We start from the raw sequence: 23,126 nt of genomic DNA on the forward strand, positions 1-23,126 counted from the left end.
TTGATAACACATTTGACCAAGAGAAGCCACTCAAACCATAATTATGTGTACAAAACAGACATGACGAAACAAACATTTAATGTTAAATAGTATTTAGTAGGAATAATTGGATTCAACAAAGAATTTAATTTCCAACCCATTTCGCCACTTGTCACATTGACAGTATTATGAGGTTTCTAGCGACTTTCATATTGATTGTCACTATGACAAAGTATGAAAGTACGAAATGGGTCGATAATTAAACCAAGGCTACCGAGTCAACTATTCTGGAATTTATATTAAATGGGAATGGGACCAGTGTAGAGCTAGAGCTATTTTTTAGGGACAGGACAATCACCCGCGGGCCGCGTCTTTATAATTCACGTTATAAATACTTCCTATTTTTGTAGTTCATTTGTTGTCGTTAGTTTTTATTTAAGTCAATCTTTGCAATTTCTGTTAATAAGGTGGGGTTACCGGCAATAACAAAAACAAAAAATAACTTTTCCGTACTCGAAACTTTAGGGTACTGGAATTACTGGAACCTAACGTCCCGACGCAGTTTTCCGGTGTATCAAAATTGTATCGCCAAATATTTAAGAAAAAGGAAAAACAAATGAGAGCGGTCAATGTGTGTAATCATGACCAAATACTCGTCGTAGTTAATGAAATATTCCTAGCTTGGTATGTCTTATATTAAATACTTACTATGCTTGTGGCACTGTTCAATATATTAAACAAATTAATGACACACTTTCACCGACTATATATATTTAACCCCTTAACGCATTTTTAATAGCTGACGGAATGAATTTCTCCTGCATTAAAACATTGTAAAGCCGGATTGTATTACGATATAAATCAACGCGATCGTCGCTGTCCAAATGCACACGTACACTGGAGAGCATTCTGCTATCGCTATCTCTTGACGGAGTCAAGTATAGTATAATTGTCAATGATTACAGAATACTGATTGTAATGATTACTAATTACAGAATATCATAGTACTGAAGATGCGCCATTCATAGTTCGGTCTGGCGTCCCGCTTATTTTATATTTAATTAAAGTTAAGCATACTAGGTATGTGGAAATAAAAGCGTTATTTATCGTTATGGATTTGGATCAATATAGTATTTGGCTTGACAGACTATAATCTTGTTATGAAACGGTTATGGATATGATCTGTCAGTGAAGTTCCTTCAACCAGAAATATCATAAGCTGCTCGAATTGCTGCCGCCAAAATGCACTTATCACGTGTAGTGTGCGTATAGTCGATAGTAAAATACGATAACTAACTTGCTACAACTGATAGGTATTCGTCATACTATATTTGGCATACACTAGTCCACCCAAACTTATCGCTAATCTCCGAATAAGATAAGTTAACGACTATAGTTATAGTGATAGGTATAGTTATCTGGGTGAGAAAGGAAAAACCTCCAAGCAACCCCGGGCGATATGTGCGGCTGCAGTTAAGATAGCTATTTTATGACGCAACTGCCTACCCTGCCTGCCTGCCCACTTCGCCGCCCAGTACCTACTGCATCATAATGTACGTAAACAAGATGTTGTGATATTACCAACTACGATCTTGAACGGGTGGGTAGAATTTTTGAATCAATTAAGTAATGTCGATTTTACAAGGTTATGATCTTGGCATAATATGACGAAAATCTTATCTACTTACTTGTAAATGGGTTACGCATGACATAATAACTTGACGTTAAAGATCAATCTTTGTTATCATCGTAATTGTGAAATCAATAACAACAATTGCTGTTTTAATGGTCGAACAGAATCACGCAGTATGAGTTTCAATTCTGTCACTTATTTATCCCAACACTACCTTTGTGCACCCGACCTTGACCAATTTTTTATTTGTATGTATTTTTCTGATAGTATTTTATTTGCAGTTGATAGTAGTTGAAAGGATTTTATTTGTAGTTGCACCAAAAAAAAGTTAAGAAGGTGAGAAAAATCCCAGCAAATTTTGAAATCTTATACTTTTATTGGCTTACGGCTTTTATCCTGGCTAAGTATCGTTTGTAGTTCCTTAATTTCATTTGTAGTAGCAAAATAACTCCATAAAATGTAGTATCTGGCACAATAACCCTGGCGCCTAATATTAGCTTAAAGTTTTTTTTTTATTGTTGGTTTCGAGGCTCTGAACCGGTTTTTTCTTAATACAAAAAAATACCTGTACCTAATTATTAGGTACGTTCTTTTTCGTTCTTTGGTTTACTATTTCATTTTTAATGTGACAATCGAATAATACGAAGTTGTTACCTAAATACATGCCTCAGTCATACATGGTCATACGTAAAGAGCATAAAATTATTAAAAATATTAGGCTATTTCGGGGTTTTTCAAAAAAACCAGTGCCAAGCTGTATAGTAAGCGCTTCTAAAATTTGGAGTGCCGTGTAGTTTTATGTACTTAATTCAACAGCATCTTAGGTATTAGATGTGGGTGAAAAATAAAAGAGAAGAATTTTACTATAACATATTAATGTATAATTATTTATTTTTTCACATTTTATACATTTTCTATGCATAACAGCTCTATAAAAAATTATCCATCTCGTGACCTAAATATACACTTTCATGATAAATTATTAAAAAATTAGTACTTAGACTAGCTCTATATGATCAGAATAAAACTTTAGTCGATTGCTACAATAAATGATTTGAGATTGACCATGTTTAAAACAGAACTTATTTAATATCATTCAAAATAAACCAAAATTAAATCAACATTCCAAATTTCACTATACGTATAATTCATAAAAAATAATAAAATGTTCACCTATCTAAATATATAGCTAAAAATGCAATATTAATCATTCGAGCCTCACTCTTGTAACGTACATATAATACTAATATTTATGGTTAAGTAATATAACAAACATATATAATATATGTTTGTTGTTATATTGATATGAATATATGATATATTACACCTACTACTCAATAAATAATGTTTCTCTTATTAGTAATGGAAGATCGGTTTCTCGTAAAACTATCACAGCGGTGCAGTGCATAATATATTGCCGATATAACTCATAGACTTAACATTTGCTCCAAAATTTGTTACAAAACACGAAATTTAATTATAATTTTAAAATTATTATGTTGTTGTAGATATATGTCGATTTAAAGTAGACCATCACTACTATCATATTGTAATACTTTAGGTACATGGTTGTGATATAGTTTTCATGTATAAAAACTGTTGGAGCTCTTTTACCCAGTGGGAAGCATAGTACGTACGGTACTCTTAAATGGTTATTGTCAAGCACAATTATGATTGACGAAATATAATTTGCACCGATCGCCCGAACAACTTTAATGTGGAATCGGTGATAATTATATTTCGTCAACTATACTACCTTACTACAAAAATACCCTAGAATAGAATATAATTTCATTTAATCAAGTAGGATTTTACGAGCTTTCGAGTAAAATGGTAAATAATAGAGCTTTAAGCTAGTTAGCTGCACTGACTGACAGAAAAAAGCGTAGAAGTGATATTAATATTATAATTAAACGTCACAGGTATCTTCATAGAAATTAACTTGGTCCAACTCTACGTACCTATGAACTAAATCATTTAATTTCTGAATACGATAGAATTGAAATAAAGTATAGGTATTTAAAGATTTTTCCAACTTCACATTTACTACTACTACTTCACATTTAGTACTTAATTATTTTATAGTAACTTATTCTGATCGGTAAATTACTTCTGATTGGTAGTTGACAGATTATTTTTATATATACCTATTTACATTCAAAACTCGCTGCTGATAGTGGTTATATTTATATGTTATCATTAAATGTAGACATTGTGAAAAGGTAAAAACATTAAATATACAAAAGCTACCTGTAAATCACATTGAGGCACAGACAACATGTGCATTGAGGTAACCGAAGTGCGTGTGGCCTTTATGGCTATATTGATACCTAGGAATGTGACTACTTAAGTACCCATTAAGTCATTACACACTGAATAACAAGTATACACCTATTTATACGAGTATATATTATAAGTATTTTCACTAAGATATAGGTGTAACAATCACAACAAAAGCTTCAATTTATTCGAGATTTTCGTGTTTAAACATAGTAATACGGCCAAATATCGATTTTATAATCTAGGTACACATAACAAAAAAAAATGTAGTCTACCTAGCTAAAATTATCACTGGAAAAGGACAAGAAAATCATAAATTTTATAAGTGGAGATCTTTCGATCTTATCGATATCACTTATCGATAGTCAAACTATATTCGTCACTACTATTCGATTACCACTTTGTAGAGCACTAGTATAACACGCCTGTGGTTCATTTCTATTACGTCTGTTACTTAGTTTGATTATTCGAGTCTAAGTGCCAGTTGCACCATTCGCATTTGACAGACTGATCAACGTCACCCGGCGCGACGCGGCGGTTTACTATGAAACTTTCCATACAATAAAGTTTAGCGAACTCTTTAACGATGACAAACAGTTTAGTGCAACCGACCCTAAATCACTATCCTGCAACGGAATAAGTTGTGTTACACCACGCGATTCGCAAAAATGTTATTCGCGGTGATTTTACCGCTGAGTGCTCAATCGCATATCATATTATTACTGGGATAAGATAAGATCTCCTTATAACTACCTAATCAAGTTTTGACAAATGGGAATCTACAAGGTTTTCAGGCATCCATTGACTGCGGTGACAGCTTTCCATCAAACGGCCGTATGTTAGTTATCACCAACGTTGTATAACAAAATCTTAAGCTTTATCCTCATATACTATGCAGATTTAAGTAGGTATAGCGTGAGCGACATTGAGTGATCCAATTATATAGATGCCTCGAATGCATTTTAGGCCTGATGGCGCATACACAAATTGAACCATATGATAATACCATTTACCATTCGCTAGCTAATTATGAAATAAATCTAAATTCAAGATACAAAACATAAATAAATTACGTTACGTAGCATGTTCGGTCACTCACCGCTTCAACAGCTCGCACTGAAAACAAGAAATAAAACATTTTATATAAATATAGTCATTTCTATTTTAGTACTAGCGACCCGCCCCGGGTACACAAAACCTTTACAAATTATACACTAAAACCTTCCCTAAGAATTATCCATTCCAACCGCATCAAAATCCATTGCGTAGTTTTAAAGAATTACCTAAGCATACATAGGGACAGACAGGCAGCGGAAAGCGACTTTCTTTTATACTACCTATGTAGTGATTGTGGGTCTCTATTGTTTGACATAATTATTGAAATCACGGTCTATATCCCGGTCAATATAAGTCTAGTGATAATTATTGAAAGCCAATAATTATGTCAATAATTATTGAAAGTAATGATTGTCATATTATCATTAGTCATAATTTGGTTTTCCTCAGAAACGCGTAACTTTTCAGGATTGCCATAAAACAAACCTAACCTTTTTTTTAACATGAGGAATGCTTTTACGCATGCCGCCGGGCCGGGGAGAACCCGGACGGTTATGTGGGACTCAGGGATGTATAGAGGCTCTATTTTGGTTGCGGAGTTACGGGGAAGCTCGCGCAATGCGTCCGCGACCCCGCAGCGGCTATCCTGACTAGGATCCATACCCTATTGCCTTTTCCCCTGATCTAACTAGTGGAAGCGCTTCCGGGACACTAGGTTGTGCTTACCATCTCGGAAGCCAGCGTCATGGGCGGGGACGCCCCCGTGTCCGCCGCCCGCTGGCTCTCGTTAGGGCGGCAGGTTCCGCTCATGAGCCGCCGCATAGGCCGCAGACGTGCGGCGCATTGGGTCAGCCTCGGCCCGGACTTCCCGTTCGCGTTCGTGGTGTCTCCCATGACGTGCTCGCAGAACGTGAGCACAGTCTCCCACACACTTTTGCTGCCCAGCATGGCCTGAACTACGGCTGGCCGCGAAAGGTCTTGCCCTACCTGGGCGACCAACTCCTCCTGTTCCTCTCCAAAAACTGGGCACTCAGCCAATGTGTGTTGGGCCGAGTCTACGCCGGCTCCGCATTGGTGACACTCCGGTGTTGGTTTCCGCTGGGCAACCTTGTGCAGGTATCTGCCGAAACAGCCATGCCCCGACAGTACAACACCTAAAACAAACCTAACCTAACCTATCTATAGGATAACCCGAGGAAAATCCTGAAAATGTAACGGTTTCAGAATTATGACTAATGATAATATAACAATCATTACATTATGACTTTCAATAATTAAGTCAAACAAAGGGACCCCATATAAAGGTCCTGTAAAATAATAATTTAAAAAAAGGGACCCCAGTGAGGTTATATAAGTTTTGGCAATGACAACTGTCGATTGTCATGTGAATTGTGTGGTCGATTGGTCAAAAGGTCGATTCGTTGTACAACTGTTGACAGATCATGTCATTCATGTCTTATCGACGACCACGACATTGCATCTCATCAATTCGGTCGTCGTAAATTTATAACACCCATACTAGTACATAAATAATATAGTATAGACGATATCAAAAATAATAACATCATTTAATAATGAAACGAGAGTAAATCTATACCAATAATTATACTTAAGCACAATGCAGTTTTATAGAGTAGCTTAATTCAAATTGTAAGCAAGCATAAAGACATGCAGTTAAATGAGCATAAAATTAATAAGCACTAGGTAATTGTATTGTAAGACTTAACAAGCTATGACATACCTCTTATATTCACAAAAACCAGACGCGTAAAGCTGGCTCATAGGTAGGAGGCATCCATCTATAACAGATTACTAAGAAAGCATGCACATGCAAGAAAAAATAACAAACTAAATAATAAAAACTGGAAGCCCACTGCAGCACACGGACACTCCACGCCAGTAAAGTTGTGTTTTTAGGGTTCCGTACCCAAGGGGTAAAAACGGGACCTTATTACTAAGACTCCGCCGTCTGTCTGTCTGTTTGTCCGTCTGTCACCAGGCTGTATCTCATGAACCGTGAAATTTTCAGATGATGTATTTCTGTTGCCTTGCCGCTAAATAACAAATACTAAAAACATAATAAAATAAATATTTGTTGTATAGGAGCCCCCTATACAACAAACGTGATTTTTTGCCGTTTTTTGCGTAATGGTACGGAGCCCTTCGTGCGCGATTTCGACTCGCACTTGGCCGGTTTTTATAATAAAATCCCACAGTGAGCATGGCTGCGTGAACGACTTTCGTGACTCGCGGAGGTAAGTGCCAAGCATGCGCTACAGTGTTGTATGCAAAATATATTATAAATCGGTAAGAAAACCAAAATGCATGTCCAGACTCAGGAGCAACGAAGACTGAAAACAATATACTAATAACCTGTTTCATGCTTTTGAAATTCATATAAATATATTATGCGAAAGATATACCGTAAGGTCGGGTTACATTCATCCAACAGAGAGTGACCCAACCAACTTTGGCCCACATGAATAGCACGTATCTAAATCCGTAGTCCGATCCGTAGGGTCTAATAAAAAATATAAATAGGTACGTGAATGGACAGCTAAAATCAACCACATGATAATAGATATGCTATAAGTTAAATGCAATAATTAAACCTGCACCGAATAAACCCCAATGGCTAAATTCCCAATGTAACCCGACTTTACGTTACATCAATCCATATAATTAGTCAAGTTACGCCACGCCTTAGAATCAAATTCTTAACATTTCATAACAAGATAAGAGGCATGCTGCTTAGAGTGGGTAAGTTGCGTGTGTGTTATGCGCATGCTGAAGTTGAGAAGCAGTTTGTCGTCGCAGTAGAAATACTAAAAATAAGTCAAATACCTATCAACTTTTGTTTAGCGTAGAAGCCATCGCGCATGCTTCACCAGGAGCCCGATGCTGATTTTTAATTTCTTATTCTGAAACTTCTGTGGATGTTTGATCTGTCAGATGTCAACAGTGACATTTCTGGTCCGAAAATATCACCTTGTCAGAATCGGACCCCCGGCTCAATTGGAGGGTTGGCCAGGGGCATGCCTATTGACTTTTTTTGGATACCGATCAATTACGGTTTTTTGGCATGGACCCGTGTTTATAAACATGCATACCTGTACATCCGTTTTCGTCTCCTGCGTGTGTCGCAACCGACGAGCGAGAGGCGGAGTGAAGAGTGCTGGGTCGGGATGCTTGCGACCAGCTCGTTGCCACGGGTGCTGGCGCTTCCACGCTAGCGACACAAGCGAACCTACCACCAGTACCCACAGTAACCCGATCTGAAACGATACCAAGCGTATTTAATTCACCATCACCACCAGGAGAGTCGACCAGACAGGAGGAATACCTGGCCCCGCACCCTGGCACCCGTCATTTCAAAATGGTTCGAATAAAATGTCCGCAGTCTGGGACGCGTCGTCAAAGCGAACGAGTGTCTAACCTCTGTCTGTATTTTATTTGCTTCTTAGGACTTGGTCTCCTACGTGCTACCGTACCTACGCTGCGTACGTCGTCTCATTTTGTACGGCATCAATCGAAGACCAAGGCTTCAGAAAACTCTTCTTTCTTAAACGATTGTTTATGTAAGTAAATATTTTAAATAACTAAAATTCGTTAACTACAAGAAATAATGACGGGAGAAAACAGTTATTTCTACTCACTGGGCTAGTCCACAAGTAAGACACTCTGTACAAGTAGAAGTAGTCACTGGGATCCGTAGTCCGAGTCTCTGGTAGGGTAATGTTAGCAGCACACCCAGCCACGCTAACCGGCAAACTGACAGGCGGCGGCCGGGGGCCTCCGAAACTGATCCACAGTGTTACAGCCATCCCGCTGAGCAGGGCAACGCAAACACCCTGGAATTATAATGAAACGATTTTCGATCACTATCACTGCTGAAGTAAACAAGGTACGTGCGATTTAAATTTTTCCGTTAACTTAATTGGCACAGGACATGAAAAGAACGTGAAATGAAAAGAAGTGTGTATGTGTAATGTGTACCTTCACTGATCTACAAATACATTGCTGTGTGCAATTATTTTCTCGTAAACCATTAATTATTTCAACGAATCCGATCATCTACCTATAGTAATTGATTTTGTGTTCCAGACTGGAACACAAAATCAATTTATGTTGTACCTACTGGAACTTCCAGTAGGTACAACATGAATTACATGCAACGTGGTTCTGAATGCAGCTAATCGTAAGATTACGTATTTATTTACTTTTTTGCTCTGAAGTAGTGACTATACGTAGGTACTGGTATTGTGTAACCACTAGGTATTTACCTACGGCTATTTTACCAACAGCTAAAGTCTTTGGTTCTTAATTTACCGTGAATGATGCTTGTTTTAGAAGATCTAGTAAGAATTATTAGATTTAGATCTATTTAATATCTTCCACAAATAGAAACTTACGTGTTCATTTTCCAATGTATGCCGAAAGTGGCTTCGTACAATTTAGAGTGAATCATCCATGCCAGAACTACGTTTACGTCTTGCTTGCTTTACATCCAGATTTAGAACTTTCACTACTTTTTCATTTGCGAAGGTATAAAACATGCCCAAGGTGACTTCGAACATCTGACAGCTCCAAAGATGGTGAGCGCCGCTTGAAGCAAGCCCCTCAAACGTTCGACCACGAAGGCCACAGCCAGGAACATTGAAGACTCACTTACGTTTTCATTAGTGAAGGTAGTGAACATGCCCAAAGTGAAGACTCCGAGCATTGGACCTCCGACAGCTCCGAAGATGGTGAGCGCCGCTTGAAGCAAGCCGCCCAGATGTTCGGCCACGAACGCCAGGGCCAGAAATACGAGGCCATATCCGCAGGCGGCCAGCTTCGTCAGCCAGGGGATGTACGAGTCACGCACGTGGCACCATCTTGAAATAAGCAAAAAAAAGTGTCAACGATTTAATTTTAAATTCCTAAATACACGCACATTTGGTGTCGTATGTGCATCCATTGGCACTATACTGAAAATATTTGCAACTAATACACGACGTGACTACTTTTTTCTTCTTAAGATTTAGGTACAAGTGGGTACAAGACAAGTAGAATTATTTGCATGTAAAAACTGACACGTAAAAACTGTATAATATGCATTACCTTGTCTAATGTTGCATCTTATCATGCTAAACAATGTTTTCTATTTGATGTCTGTGTGTTTGTTTACTTGACATTATTCTTTAATCCTTGTTAATACTCTAGTAGACGACTAGTATAAATGTAATGCTTTAAAATACTTACGATAGTATTCCTCTTGAGTGGCATGGAATATGCAAAAGTCGGATTGAAAATTGCTTAAAAATATAAGTATGAACTTTACAGACTAATAATAAAATAGCGTTTGCATTATTTTGTTTAGGTTAGTTTCATCCCTAAGAAGTACGTTCCAAATATGTTTAGAACAAAGTAGGTAGCTTAATTTTAATTTATCGATATCAGTAACAATACAGCGCTGAAAATATATGTTATGTAAAACCGCCCATCAGACTGAACTTAGCTTAGCTCGTTTTATTTCCAAATCAATTAATCAATCAATCATCCATCATCCAAATTTCGGAAATGTTTACTAAGTGACACGGACTTCATAATGGTAGGTAATGTTACCGTATCAGTTCTCAAATACTTGCAGACGTACGACAATGAGTGTGACAGCAGCCAGGACATTATAGGCAACACAGTTGACAACGAGGCATTGAACACCGGCTACGAAGAGGGGCCAAGTCAGGCATGGATTCATCGGAGCAAGAATCCCTTTCAAGCCAAGCATGGATTTCATTGTAAAATAAGGACGCTAAGCACGAATATTTCGTAACATTGACCTGCCATTTCCATTTCATGGGCGGGACAGTATTGACAGCAATATAATTACGCGCATGCGATAGAGATATAGGAAGGAGAGATAGGAAATGGCAGGTCAATTGTTCATGCTTAGCGTCCTTACTTTAGCAAGGTCACTTAGTAAAGTCATATCCTCACTTGCCAACGTAGTCAGTGAGCGTGACGGCAGCCAGAGCGTTGCAGGCGGCTGACACAGTGGACAACGAGGCGCTGAAGATGCCGGCCACGAACAAACCCGCCAGGCCGGGCACGGATTTCATCGCGTCCACCACGTAGTAGGGCATTAGCTGGTCCATCTGACATGCAACATAACACAAATTAATATTAGTACAGGTACCCACCCAGTTATATGACATTGTCATTGATGTCATTGTCATCCAATATCAAACAGGTTAAGCATGGGTTAAATTATCTGCATTGGTTAGTATCCCTAACACATGCAGCCAAAACAAAAGTTTATCACAAATATTCATATAGTTGATACTTAAATTATCTTTACCATGTCAATACAAACTTAAATAATAAATATATTGGATTATTGGTCAACGGCATAAGATTGGACTACCTACCAGTCCATTTTTACACTCACTGGAACTAAAGTTCCAGTGAGTGTAAAACTAAAGTTCCAGTATAAAAAAATGCAGACGCATACGACACATTGTTGTTAAAAGTCACACGCATTTTTAACGGATGTCTTTCCGTAAGTTAGAAAATTAGGTACCTTAGTGATGCTGCCGACCGCCAGCGGGTCGCAGTCCTTGTACACGGCGAAAATGCCGAGCCCGCTCATGCACGTGCAGATGCTGAGCACGGACAGCACCGGCCAGCTCCACCACAGGCACGCCTGGGAGCGCTCCAGCGTTCTCACTGTCTGAAGACGCTGAATCTATAAAGTAAGGAATAATAATTAACCTTTGCGTTTGTCCCATTCAAACGCATGATTTTTTTGTCTATTATTTTTGTATTTTTAATTGATGATGCATTTTTGTAAGCGTATTTTAATTCTGTTGTTACAGAAAAATAAATGTGACACATTAGACCGAGCACGTACGATTTATAGTTTTATCAATTTCTTAAAAAGCAGTTGATTAAGTTTTTTTGATGATATTTTCCTTCTATTATGGTCTTATAGAACATCATATCAATCAATAAATTGATAATTATTAAATATGATTTAAACATTGCTGGAATAAATAGTAGTACTACTCACCTGAGTATGATTAACCGCATACAGAGACAAATACGTGATCAAACCTCCGAAGTTCAGTGACCACCAAGTATTCCTTACTGTCAGGTCGAAACTAAAACTAAAAAACAAATAATAATAAATAATAGTATAAACAGACAAGTTCACACATACATTACTTTGTTTTCTTATTAATACGGTATTAAAGAGCATACCTGTCAAACTCAAGTCTTCCTCTCTCTTTCGCAATTGTAAATATTTTCCCAAAGCCTCCAAGCTGTACAGAGCTGAATACAACTACGCTGAACACAGCACCGAACATCAACAGGGATTGCAAAAGATCAGTCCAGATTACGGCTTTCATTCCGCCTAAAGTTGCGTAGAAAGTGCACACCAATCCAACGACTAGTATAGATATCAGTCTGTCCAGGCCTGTCACCGCTTCTAGGACTATAGCAGGAGCATAAAGCACGATGCCATTGTAGAGTATCATTTGTAGAGTGTATGTGAGGGAGGCTAGCACTCGTATGTGAGGCCCGAAGCGTAGTTCCAAGTATTCATAAGTACTCGTCTTCTGTAGCCCGAAGAACACTGGCAGGTAATACCGACTTGCGATCGGTGTAGCGATGCCATACGATATGTTGATGACGACGAACTGCATTCCATAGGAATAATTTTCTGATGACACCCCAAGAAGCGTAATGGCCGACATGAATGATGCCATCAGGGAAACTGCCACGGGCAGTATAGACATGTTTCGATCTGCGAGAAGATACTCCTGTAAAAAGAGTATATATACATGTATTTAAAAGATATAAATGTGACGTTTTCAACCAAAAGGTACCACATTGTCGCTTGTTGATAAGGTTGATTTCTAATTGAAGCTATATGGAAATAGCGCCTTACTGACAAGCGACAATAAGTACCCTTCTTGTTGAAAATAGCACAAATGCGTAGGCAAAGGCAAGAGGCATAAGAAAATAATTACTTAAACCATTTCGTAAACAATAGAGACTGTACGACTGTAGTCGTAAAAGTTTTTTATGTAATTTGAGCAAAAAAAAACAAAATATAATAGTAAAGTTTCTGGATAGTGACTGTATTCCACTAGTCTTAGGTATTTAGGTAGTTAATAACCTCATTTGTTTTTTGTTTTCCGCCGCTGAAGCGAAAATATAGTCCAATTGCGATGGATGCGATCATTGTTAAAGCCATTATGGCGTAGTCCCATACTCCAAATACCGATTGCACCATCTTGTCCTGAAAAAAAAAAGGCTTACGTATATTTCACTGATATTTTATTTTGCGGTCATTTGCAAATGGGTTTTATCGCTTCTTGACAAAGGTTCTAAAATTATGGTTACATTATTATTAATAGCCCTCTGAGCCTACTGCACCGTGATAATAATTAAGGAACTTTTTGTTGCCATCCACAATCAGCTTCAGGTCAACACTATTAATATTGGCCAATTATCAATTGCAATAATTAACTATGTGATATGAAGCAATTTGGTTCAATCATTTCTATAAAGTAAAAGGCGCGGCTATAAATAAAGTATTTCAGTTAAAATGCCATGTAAATTATTTCTTGTTTAAAGGACGTAGTTTGCTTGTATCTTTATACGAATAACCTGTCAGAGCGTCCTTATGACAAGCGACAATGAGGTACCTTTTTATTGAAAACGACACAAATTTTAATTTATTTTTACTACAATAGAGCAGTATGTACAAAGTATAATCACTACCAACAACAAAAATTTAAAAGGAAATCCTTTTAGAGTATGATAAGTTTATCAGATCTTTATATTGGCACGTTAAAACGCAGAGACTTACAATATGGTATCAAAATCAAAGTTCAATTTCGTGTATTGTAAATTGAGTTAAAAACATCGGGATTACTTCTATAAATATATTATTTTGTATTATGAAACTGTTTTCAAATGAACATAAAGAAATGCGCCTTTAATTATATTCATAAAAAATGCCGTTTTTTTATTACCTCGTTAATACGTCACCCAGCAGGAATATCATTAAGTTATTTTTAGTTAATTTTTTATTGTATAGTATAAGTATAACCCCGTATTCCTAGGTGAGCAAATAATGTATTTTAGGTTAAATAGTCCAGTTACCTTCACACGGGGTATATGGTCGAAAAAGTAAAACAAAAGAGAGATTAATTTTAATGTTTCTATATTTACAAGAGACAGTAAAATAATTAGGTATTGTAAATCTCAAATAATTAAAACTTTAACCTGCCGACCTGAAAAAAGCTTCTATTCAAACAAGATCTTATAAAAAATACTTCTTATGAATATCAAAGTTCAAAACTAATAAAAATGCATAAAGTTGCACATGTCTTCTCTACTTTCTACTTATAACACTTAAATTTCACCATTCACAAGTTCACACATCAAATTTATATCTGACAAGTTTTCAAGCCTCAATTTAAATTTCAAAATTCCGTGAAAGTAGCTACCTTTTCATATCTTTTGATAGAGCGTTCTTAACTTATTACCAACCGCCTCGCATTTATGCGGTAGACCCAAGGTAGACCTATAGTACCAACCTACTTTAAAAAATTTGGTTAACTCAACTACTTACTTATTAGCAAACCATTTAAAACATTCAAATCTCAAAGTTTTTGTCAAGTTTAATGCCTTCGCCACGTGTCTGATGATATGATAGTCTAGCGCCACTTGCACCATCCCACTAACCCGGGGTTAACCCGTTAACCCAGTGTCAAATTGTAATGGTAACCATGGTAACTCCAGGTTTAACCGGTTAACCCGGGGTTAGTGAATGGTGCAAGTGCAAGTGCTAACGGGCAACGGTAGGTAAATACAGCATTTTTTGTGTATTTAGTTTGCTAATTCAAATCAATATTATGCTGAATTATAGGTTCTGCTGCTGCAAACGCAAATTTCAACAGTGCGTCCAATACTTATAAATGTTTTGCAACGTTCGAATTTCGTCTAGGGAAAACACGTACACGTCTACATACTCTACATACATTGTTAGGGTTCCGTACCCAAAGGGTAAAAACGGGACCCTATTACTAAGACTCCGCTGTCCGTCTGTCCGTCTGTCTGTCTGTCACCAGGCTGTATCTCATGAACCGTGATAGCTACAGTTGAAATTTTCACAGATAATGTATTTCTGTTGCCGCTATAACAACAAATGCTAAAGAGTACGGAACCCTCGGTGGGCGAGTCCGACTCGCACTTGGCCGGTTTTTAGTATTTCTTGAGGGTACTTTCAATTAACAATTTAGGCAAAAGTATCGTTATTTATGGAATGGAGAGTCAAATATCAGAATGGAAATAGTATAACAAATCCATTTGTTTTAAAAAAACACATTCATTTTACTTTCCTTGTATTCGAAATGAATGAAAAGTAGTGTTTAACTCGGGTGAAAGGCATCATTTCAGCCCCGGACTATTGGCACTCTCACTGCGTTCGAGCGCCAAAATACCTTGGCAGCAATGAGTGCCTTTCATCCCTTGGTTAACATTCTACTATTACTGGCTTGTGTAGCGTTTTACAAATATACTATTTGTTAATTAATAAATAGTTTAAAAAAAAATCTAGCCCCATTGCAAAAAATATGAGTGTAGCGAATAAATATGTAAATTCTTAAAATGTTAAGCAGAACCTAGTTTTTATTTAAAATTATGAATAAAAAATTTAATATTAGTTTTTATTTATTTATTAAATAATTGAATTAAAATTTGTCGCTTACTTGTTATTAAATAATTTTATTACAAAAAACCAAAAAAAAGAAAATTATATAAAACATTTAATAATAATTTGAAACTAAAATATTGCCCTTATTTATAATTGATAACGAAACATCCTTTTCTGCTATTTCATATTACAAAATTAAATTACATTTTTATGTCATAAACTTACACCACTGGAATAGCATATTTAGCCTTGATTATACTTACAAGTCTCACTAGAGGTCGTCGAATTCAGAATAACTACTTGTATTTTTCCTTGTTATTTTTTTAAATTACAAATTAAATATCACTGTTCTTTGTTAAAGTACATTTATTTTCACGATCACATAAACTTAACCTATAAATACTAACATTACATCGCGTATTATTAAACACTTATATTGTGTAATACTATCACGTCTGATTAGCACCAGTGAATCTGGTGTAATGTCACCGTAATACTGGATTTAAGAGTGGTTTTAGATGATGGCAGCATTGCTTTCGTTCACTGGCTGAAGTTTATAGGTTATGTTTTGTACGATATCGTACGATATCTGCCATCTGCCAACGCGTTGCCCCTTAAGCGGTTTAAGCGCTTTACGTTTTACACTGTTCAAATATTCTTATCAGAAAACAAAATTTGGTCAACCTTGCGTACATTAACATTTTTACTTTTGCATTTAATCAGAAATCAATGAGGGCTACCGTTTTTATGCTCACCAGTTGGCGCCACTGTAGATGTAGGTCCAGAAAAACAAATCTCAAAATTCTTCTATGCTTATTTTTATAAAATCAATACGTTCTAATATATACACATGTATTTTAACGTCTAAATGTGCCATTTTATCAACATGTTTAATTTTGCATATATTTTAGTTGGCACTTTTTTTAAACCACTACCACCATGATTAATTAAAGATGGACAATGATTTACCTTAATTATGAATAAGGAGAAATACCAGGTAAAAAAGCTTGAAATCTCGTACTTTTTAATTTTTTGGGTTCCGTACCTCAAAAGGAAAAAACGGAAACCTTATAGGATCACTCGTGCGTCTGTCTGTACGTCTGTCACAGCCTATTTTCTCCGAAAGTTAAAGTTTCTTAAAAAATAAAGTGTCTCAAACTATATCATGCTACATATGAAATGAAAGAGCTTATTGTGAGTATCTCAAATATATTTTTTTATAATTTTAGGATAAATAGTTTAGAACTCATTCCAGAAAGAAAGCAAAACATGACCACGACCCCCCCTTTATCTCCGAAACTACTGGGTCTAAAATTTGAAAAAAAAACACAAAATAACAGAAAAACATATTAGAAATGTGCAGTCAAGCGTGAGTCGAACTTACTTAGTTTTTGATCCCACCCCTACGGGTTTTTTAAAGACAATTCACTGACAAACAAACTGTTTTACATAAATTAAATAACAATTGAATGAATAAAATAAGCAATTTTTATCATACGTATTTATTTTGCATGTATAATGCCAATTTTTTGTTATACTACGTCGGAGGCAAACATGCATTCGAATAATAACTTTAAAAACCAATTTAAGTACCAGTTTAGTACGGAAGCTGTGATGATGGCTTATCTCAGTTTCGTTGGGTCAACCTTACGATATGGGATCATCTATTGGGGTAATTCAGTCAACAGAGAAGCCGTCTTTATCGCACAGAAAAGATGCGTGAAAGCGATTCTAGGGCTTCACCTAACAGATAGCTGTGTACCACATTTTAAAGACCTGAAAGTTCTTACATTCCCCTGCCTCTACATTTTTGAAATTGCGATGTACATCAAAACAAACCCAACACTATTTAGGACGGTCTCTGAGGTATTTGCTAGAAATTCCAGGTATCCTCAGAATCTCTTTCCTGTTTCCGCAAATACTGCCCTAATGCGCAAAAGTGTGTTCTGCTAGTAAGATTTATAACAAATTGCCTGTCCATTTCAGAATGTTACCCTTAAATTAGTTTAAGCACAAACTACTGACATTTTTAATTGATAATTGTTTTTACACCATTTCTGAATTTTTGCTGTATAATTTTAACGCTTCTGATTTGACATGACTTTAATATTAATAATAACTAGGTATTTATATAGATATGTAAATTTATTTCGCATGTTAGTATTTAAGGAAATTATTCAAGTTTTTGTACGCCATCAGGTAGGGTATAGTGCTACAAATATTTATTTACCGCCACTGTAATCAGTTTGACATATACTCACAAATAAAAACACTTTGAACTTTGAACTTTAATGTCGTAATAACGTTTAACTTAGGCTGTACATCTTTTTACTATGAAAGGGAGACTTTTTATGATAACTTAAAAACGGCTAAACTGATCATGTTCGCTATAGTTTTTATTTAATGTGAAGAATGAAAACTATATAAAATTGGTGGCTTAAGAAAGCTTAAGCTCTATTTCTAAGATTTTTTTTCATATATTTTGGACCCATTTTGGACAAATTTTATTTTTCTTTCGGAGCGATTATTTCCGAAAATATTCACTATCAAAATTTTTTGTTGAAGACCCCTATTCGTTTTAAAAACCTATCCAATAATAAATACCCTACCCCACACTGTAGGGTTGAAGCGAAAAAAATATTACACCCATTTTATTGTACGTTTGTGTCGGATTTATTGATTTATATATCCATGCCAAATTGCAGCTTTCTAGCACTAGCGATCAGGTGAACGCCTTAGACATACAGACAGACGGACATACCGAAACTATATAAGGGTTCCTAGTTGACTACGGAACCCTTAAAAAAAGGTCATCCTATTACAAACCTAAAAATAAAGCGCTTTACGCTGATAACGTATGCGCACGCACGCATATTACCGCCTTTGCCAAGTTTACAAAACAATGGTCACACCAACCAATTGATTAATAGTACTTTGAACTTGAACCTTGTCCTTTGAACACAATATTACCGCATTTGCATTTTTAATCAAAGTTATTCTAGTATCCTAAATAAGTATCCTACTGCGCCATCTATACGTAAACAAGCAACTAACTTCAGTGCTTCAGGCTTGGCATGTAATTATTATTATGTAAGTCCTTACTTCTATTGCTACTCGCTAGGTGGCGCTATTGCACTTGTATGTCATATATTCGTACCCAGTGGCGGATTTGCCCTAATGCTTAGTTCGGACTACGTTAGTAATTTAGTCGAGTGGCGAGTATTTGTGACTTTGCATGCCTAAATGTGCCTTATGTTCCATGTGCAGCATAAACCCTAAAACCCTTTAGGTATGCAAAGTCACAAATACTCGCGCCACTCGACTAAATTACTAACTGCATGCTGCATGTGTGTACTGCTACCTTCCGTACAAACACAGTGGAGATGCATTTTTTTTTTGCTGTAACCTACCAATTTGTAATAATTTAATAAAGCAGTGAATATTTTCGGAAATAATCGCCGTGCAAGGTAAAGAAAATGTGTGTGTGTGTGTGTGTCTAACATTTAAACACATTGTCCTTGGTAGGTACAGAAAAATGGAAAAAATCATTCAATAAAAAAAACAATATAAGACTGGACGAAAGGTTGTTTAAGCCGCCGTTAAACAACGGTTAAGTTAAGGCCATTTTTTAGGTTTTCACAAAAAGTCATCCCTTCTTAGTAATAAGACGTAAGCGCTGAAGAGATGGAGTCCCTCTTTATCTTTTGCTGTTTGTTGTCCATAGTATCTACAAAAAGCCTTAAGTGGCCTATTCAATTATGACGGACGGTAAATTACAGAACCCTATACTGAGCCCGACATTATCTTGGCCGGATTATTCAAATTATAAAAATAGTGAATAAAATAACTAATTTTAACGTTCTGTATTAGGAAATCTTAGTTGCAGTCTGCTTCTTTTTCTGCTAAATAACCATCGTTTTCAGCGAAGTATGATTAAAATTACCAACAAGTGTGGCCTACCTAACCCTCATCAAACCTTTCCAAGTAATTTTTTTACTTTGAAGAATTAAATGCACGGATGCAATTATTTTTGACATGTGTACGTCGTGTAACCCCGTCACCTGTCACACGGTCTTCTTGTTAATTTAAGTATTTAATATAAATGGTGTTTAATGATAGCCGTGTTGCTTATTCAGCTTCAGCCTTAATGACCCCATATCACAGATTATATAAGATGAGGCTCTTACGAACCCATATACAGTGTGGAAAAAAATAGTGGGCCCTGAAGGGAAAGTGCCTAAAACCTTAAGTTAGCTCATTTTACATAAAGAAAATTTTCTTTTATTTAAAAAAAAACCGCATTCAAAGATTTTTTGAAATTAACTTGTCTCGCCCGGCAATCGAACCGAAAAAAAAAATAAAAAAAACACTGGCTATTTTATTCCACTAATTGATACAGTTGGTCTTACACTCGTCAATGTACAAAATATCCACAAAATCGAACATTTTATTTTGAGTCGGTTCGATTCTCGGGCGAGACAAGCGATTGTAAAAAAAACTTTGCAGTTTTGTTGCTTTAAAAAAATAAAAGAATGTTTTCTTTAAGTAAAATGAGCTAACTTAAGGTTTTAAGGCACTTTTCCTCCAGGGCCCATTATTTTTTCCATTTTTTTTTAAAGGAAACGAAAGAGTGTATAAATTAGGTACCCAAACTTTTAGGCCCGTTTTTTCCACTTTGTTCCGTATGCGATTCTGTTAACAGTTGTTTATTTCTTCTTTATTAGATTAGATGTAGTGTTGTGTTCCTGCTGGTAAGTAAGGTTGCCAGAGCTCAACGAGGGAGAGGAGTGTTAGGGTCGGCAACGCGCGTGTAATATCGCCGGTGTTGCAGGCGTCCATAGGCTACGGTAACTGCTTACCATCAGGCGGGCCGTATGCTTGATTGCCACCGACGTGGTATAAAAAATAAAAAATAAAGTTCCAGATTAGTGTAAGACAAAGATAGTATGATTCTCTCTGTCTATGTTTGAAATGAGACAGTCTTTTGACAAACTATAAGTACAAAATTCTTCGTGCTTGGCGTCCTTACTGGCCTTACTTGGCAGAAGAAAAAGTTTTGAATAATATTTTATCAATAATCGAACTAACATTTTGGGGTAAGTACATAATTATTGGGTACTTATTCTATACATTCCTTATTGGGCAATGCAATTGAATATCGTCTCCACCATCAACTTAAAACTTAACCCTGTAGTTCATACGAAGCCATATATGGCAGTTAAAATATTGAACTCTAATGACATCTGTTAAAGTTCAAATTTAAACAAATATTTTTATGACGCACTAGAGATCATCTTTAAAACGCAAAGGATTACCCACCGCCAACAACTAAAACATTAACCGATAATTAAACCTACCTAAAGCCCAGAAAACAGCACCAGGCAGAGGAACTCGTCTCAGATTCTGCAGTTATGTATTCCACGTATTTTACCTTCGCTGTGCTAAATGAAGTCACGACCTGAAGCCCGTTTGTCTCTCCAGTTTTCATGAATAAAATACTTGTACTTGTACTGAAATACCTCAGTATTTTTTGAGTTGAGTAACGCACCGCCATTTTGCCCCACCACGCATACTACGGTATAGCGTGTATTTTTGATACACAAAATTCCCAAAATAATTATGCTTCTGTGGTTTCTTAACCTCAAGTTGTCTAACTTCTGACTGTCTAATTTACTCTTGTAAATTAAACATTTCTTTTAGGATCGTTTCATAGCACTAAAACCTACGTCTCGTTTAAGTTTGCGGTTATATCAAAAATACACGCAGTGTGACATTCAATAGTAGATTGTTAACCAAGGGATGAAAGGCACTCATTCCTGCCGAGGTATTTTGGCGCTCGAACGCAGTGATAGCGCCAATAGTCCGAGGCTAAAATGATGCCTTTCACCCGAGTTAAACACTACTTTTCATTTCGAATACGAGGAAAGTAATATGCATGTTTTTTTTAAACATGACAGTATAAATTTTACAATATTTCTTGAGGGTACTTTCAATTAACAATTTAGGCAAAAGTATCGTTATTTATGGAATGGGGAGTCAAATATCAGAATGGAAATTGTATAACAAATCCATTTAAACTCATAATTTAATTGTTTATCGTAAAAGAATTAAAAATATCGTTCATCGAACGTAAAATGCTCTAGTGCAGACACGTATCATTTTCTGCACACCTTTTAGAACAACAATGACCCTCTTTCAGAGCATGAGAAATGAAAAAACTCATTCAACCGTTTACTTTATTCTCACGCAATTAATTCTAAGTTCAAACTGTATTTTCAATTCACTTACCTACGCTTTTTATACGTGGTACACTGGTACAGCATGTATTAGCCGGTAGCAGAGTTGAATTCGGGAAATAGTATGTGAAATAAAGACCAACCTCTTGTTTCCTAAGCGTCCTAAGCCAAATGCTGTCTTCGTTTTAGAGGAGGTTTAAGAGTAAGTTGTCTTCTTGTATAGTTGGCAACAATAATAAATTGCACTATAATACAGAAAAAGACACAACTCTCATTGAAGGCTTTGTTCCGACGCGATATGTCGGATTTTAGTACTGCTTTTCATTTTAATTGAAAAAAGTCGCTGCGGATAAAATTATTAAAAAAAACAATAAATTTATAGCCTCGTATTTAACATAAAAGAAAAGCACTTCGTTTCATAAAATGCCCTTGTATTTTTCTGGAAATTTAGTAGGTAGGTACCTACATTTGACTGTGAGAAGATAAGGTAACATCAGTATATTATATTACACCTATATTAATTTTTTAATTTTAAAGTAAATAACACCTTTTCGGCTTCAACCGCAGCCCACTTATTACCGCAAATTACGTTGTCGGGATACAACTAATAATTTTCTAAATTAACTTATTAATATTAACTTAAATTGCTGAGACATGTTAGATAATGGTTTCTGTTACAGGAGAGAGCGCTTTATTTGTATTTGACGTTGAACACCAACTTATTAATTGTTTTCAGTGGTTTTTACATATTATAACAACAAGGCAGAATTGACTTCATCGTTGTCATAATAATTATGACAAAATTATTTTTCAGCCGGACCAAGCTAACTCCGCATGGCATTTGCAAAAATATGGCAATGTCATCATTTATGTCAAATTATGTCACTTTCTTCTGTTCAACTCAGTGCTAAGTTAGCTTAGGCGTTCTCTAGCATCGCTTTTAGGGTTCCGTACCCAAGGGTAAAAACGGGACCCTATTACTAAGACTCCACTGTCCGTCTGTCCGTCTGTCTGTCCATCTGTATCTCATGAACCGTGATAGCTAGACAGTTGAAATTTTCACAGATGATGTATTTCTGTTGCCGCTATAACAACAAATAGCTACAAAAAAAAAATTGTGAGGCTCCCATACAACAAACGTGATTATTTTTCCGTTTTTTTGCCGTAATTTGCCGCACTTGGCCGGTTTTTTTAAATTTAATTATTTCCGCTCTCGCTTATAATGCACATC

The 23,126-nt window shown here is 36.2% G+C and overlaps 1 protein-coding gene across 1 annotated transcript; it reads right to left on the bottom strand.

Moving 5' to 3' along the window:
• Nucleotides 1-4,843: 4,843 nt before the first annotated feature.
• Nucleotides 4,844-16,116, bottom strand: LOC134743554 (putative sodium-dependent multivitamin transporter). Its single transcript, XM_063677055.1, has 10 exons — nt 15,923-16,116; nt 13,113-13,235; nt 12,191-12,753; nt 12,000-12,096; nt 11,511-11,675; nt 10,928-11,085; nt 9,621-9,825; nt 8,605-8,799; nt 8,059-8,223; nt 4,844-5,008 (listed from the first exon to the last, which is right to left on the bottom strand). Exons 2-10 carry the CDS (start codon nt 13,227-13,229, stop codon nt 4,988-4,990), a joined length of 1,686 nt encoding a protein of 561 aa, XP_063533125.1. The 5' UTR covers nt 13,230-13,235; nt 15,923-16,116; the 3' UTR covers nt 4,844-4,987.
• Between the last annotated feature and the right edge of the window lie 7,010 nt (nt 16,117-23,126).

This window comes from Cydia strobilella, chromosome 8 (assembly GCF_947568885.1).
Source record: "Cydia strobilella chromosome 8, ilCydStro3.1, whole genome shotgun sequence".
Classification (NCBI taxonomy): Eukaryota; Metazoa; Arthropoda; class Insecta; order Lepidoptera; family Tortricidae; genus Cydia; species Cydia strobilella.

What these genes read in the sequence shown, in the direction of transcription:
- LOC134743554 (XM_063677055.1), bottom strand. Translation starts at nt 13,229, where the DNA reads ATGGTGCAATCGGTATTTGGAGTATGGGACTACGCCATAATGGCTTTA. An exon ending in CGGTCGGCAGCATCACTAAG is followed by an intron (nt 11,086 to 11,510) that starts GTACCTAATTTT and finishes GTTGCATGTCAG; the next exon opens with ATGGACCAGCTAATGCCCTA. An exon ending in CTACCTTCACTAATGAAAAC is followed by an intron (nt 8,800 to 9,620) that starts GTAAGTGAGTCT and finishes TTATAATTCCAG; the next exon opens with GGTGTTTGCGTTGCCCTGCT.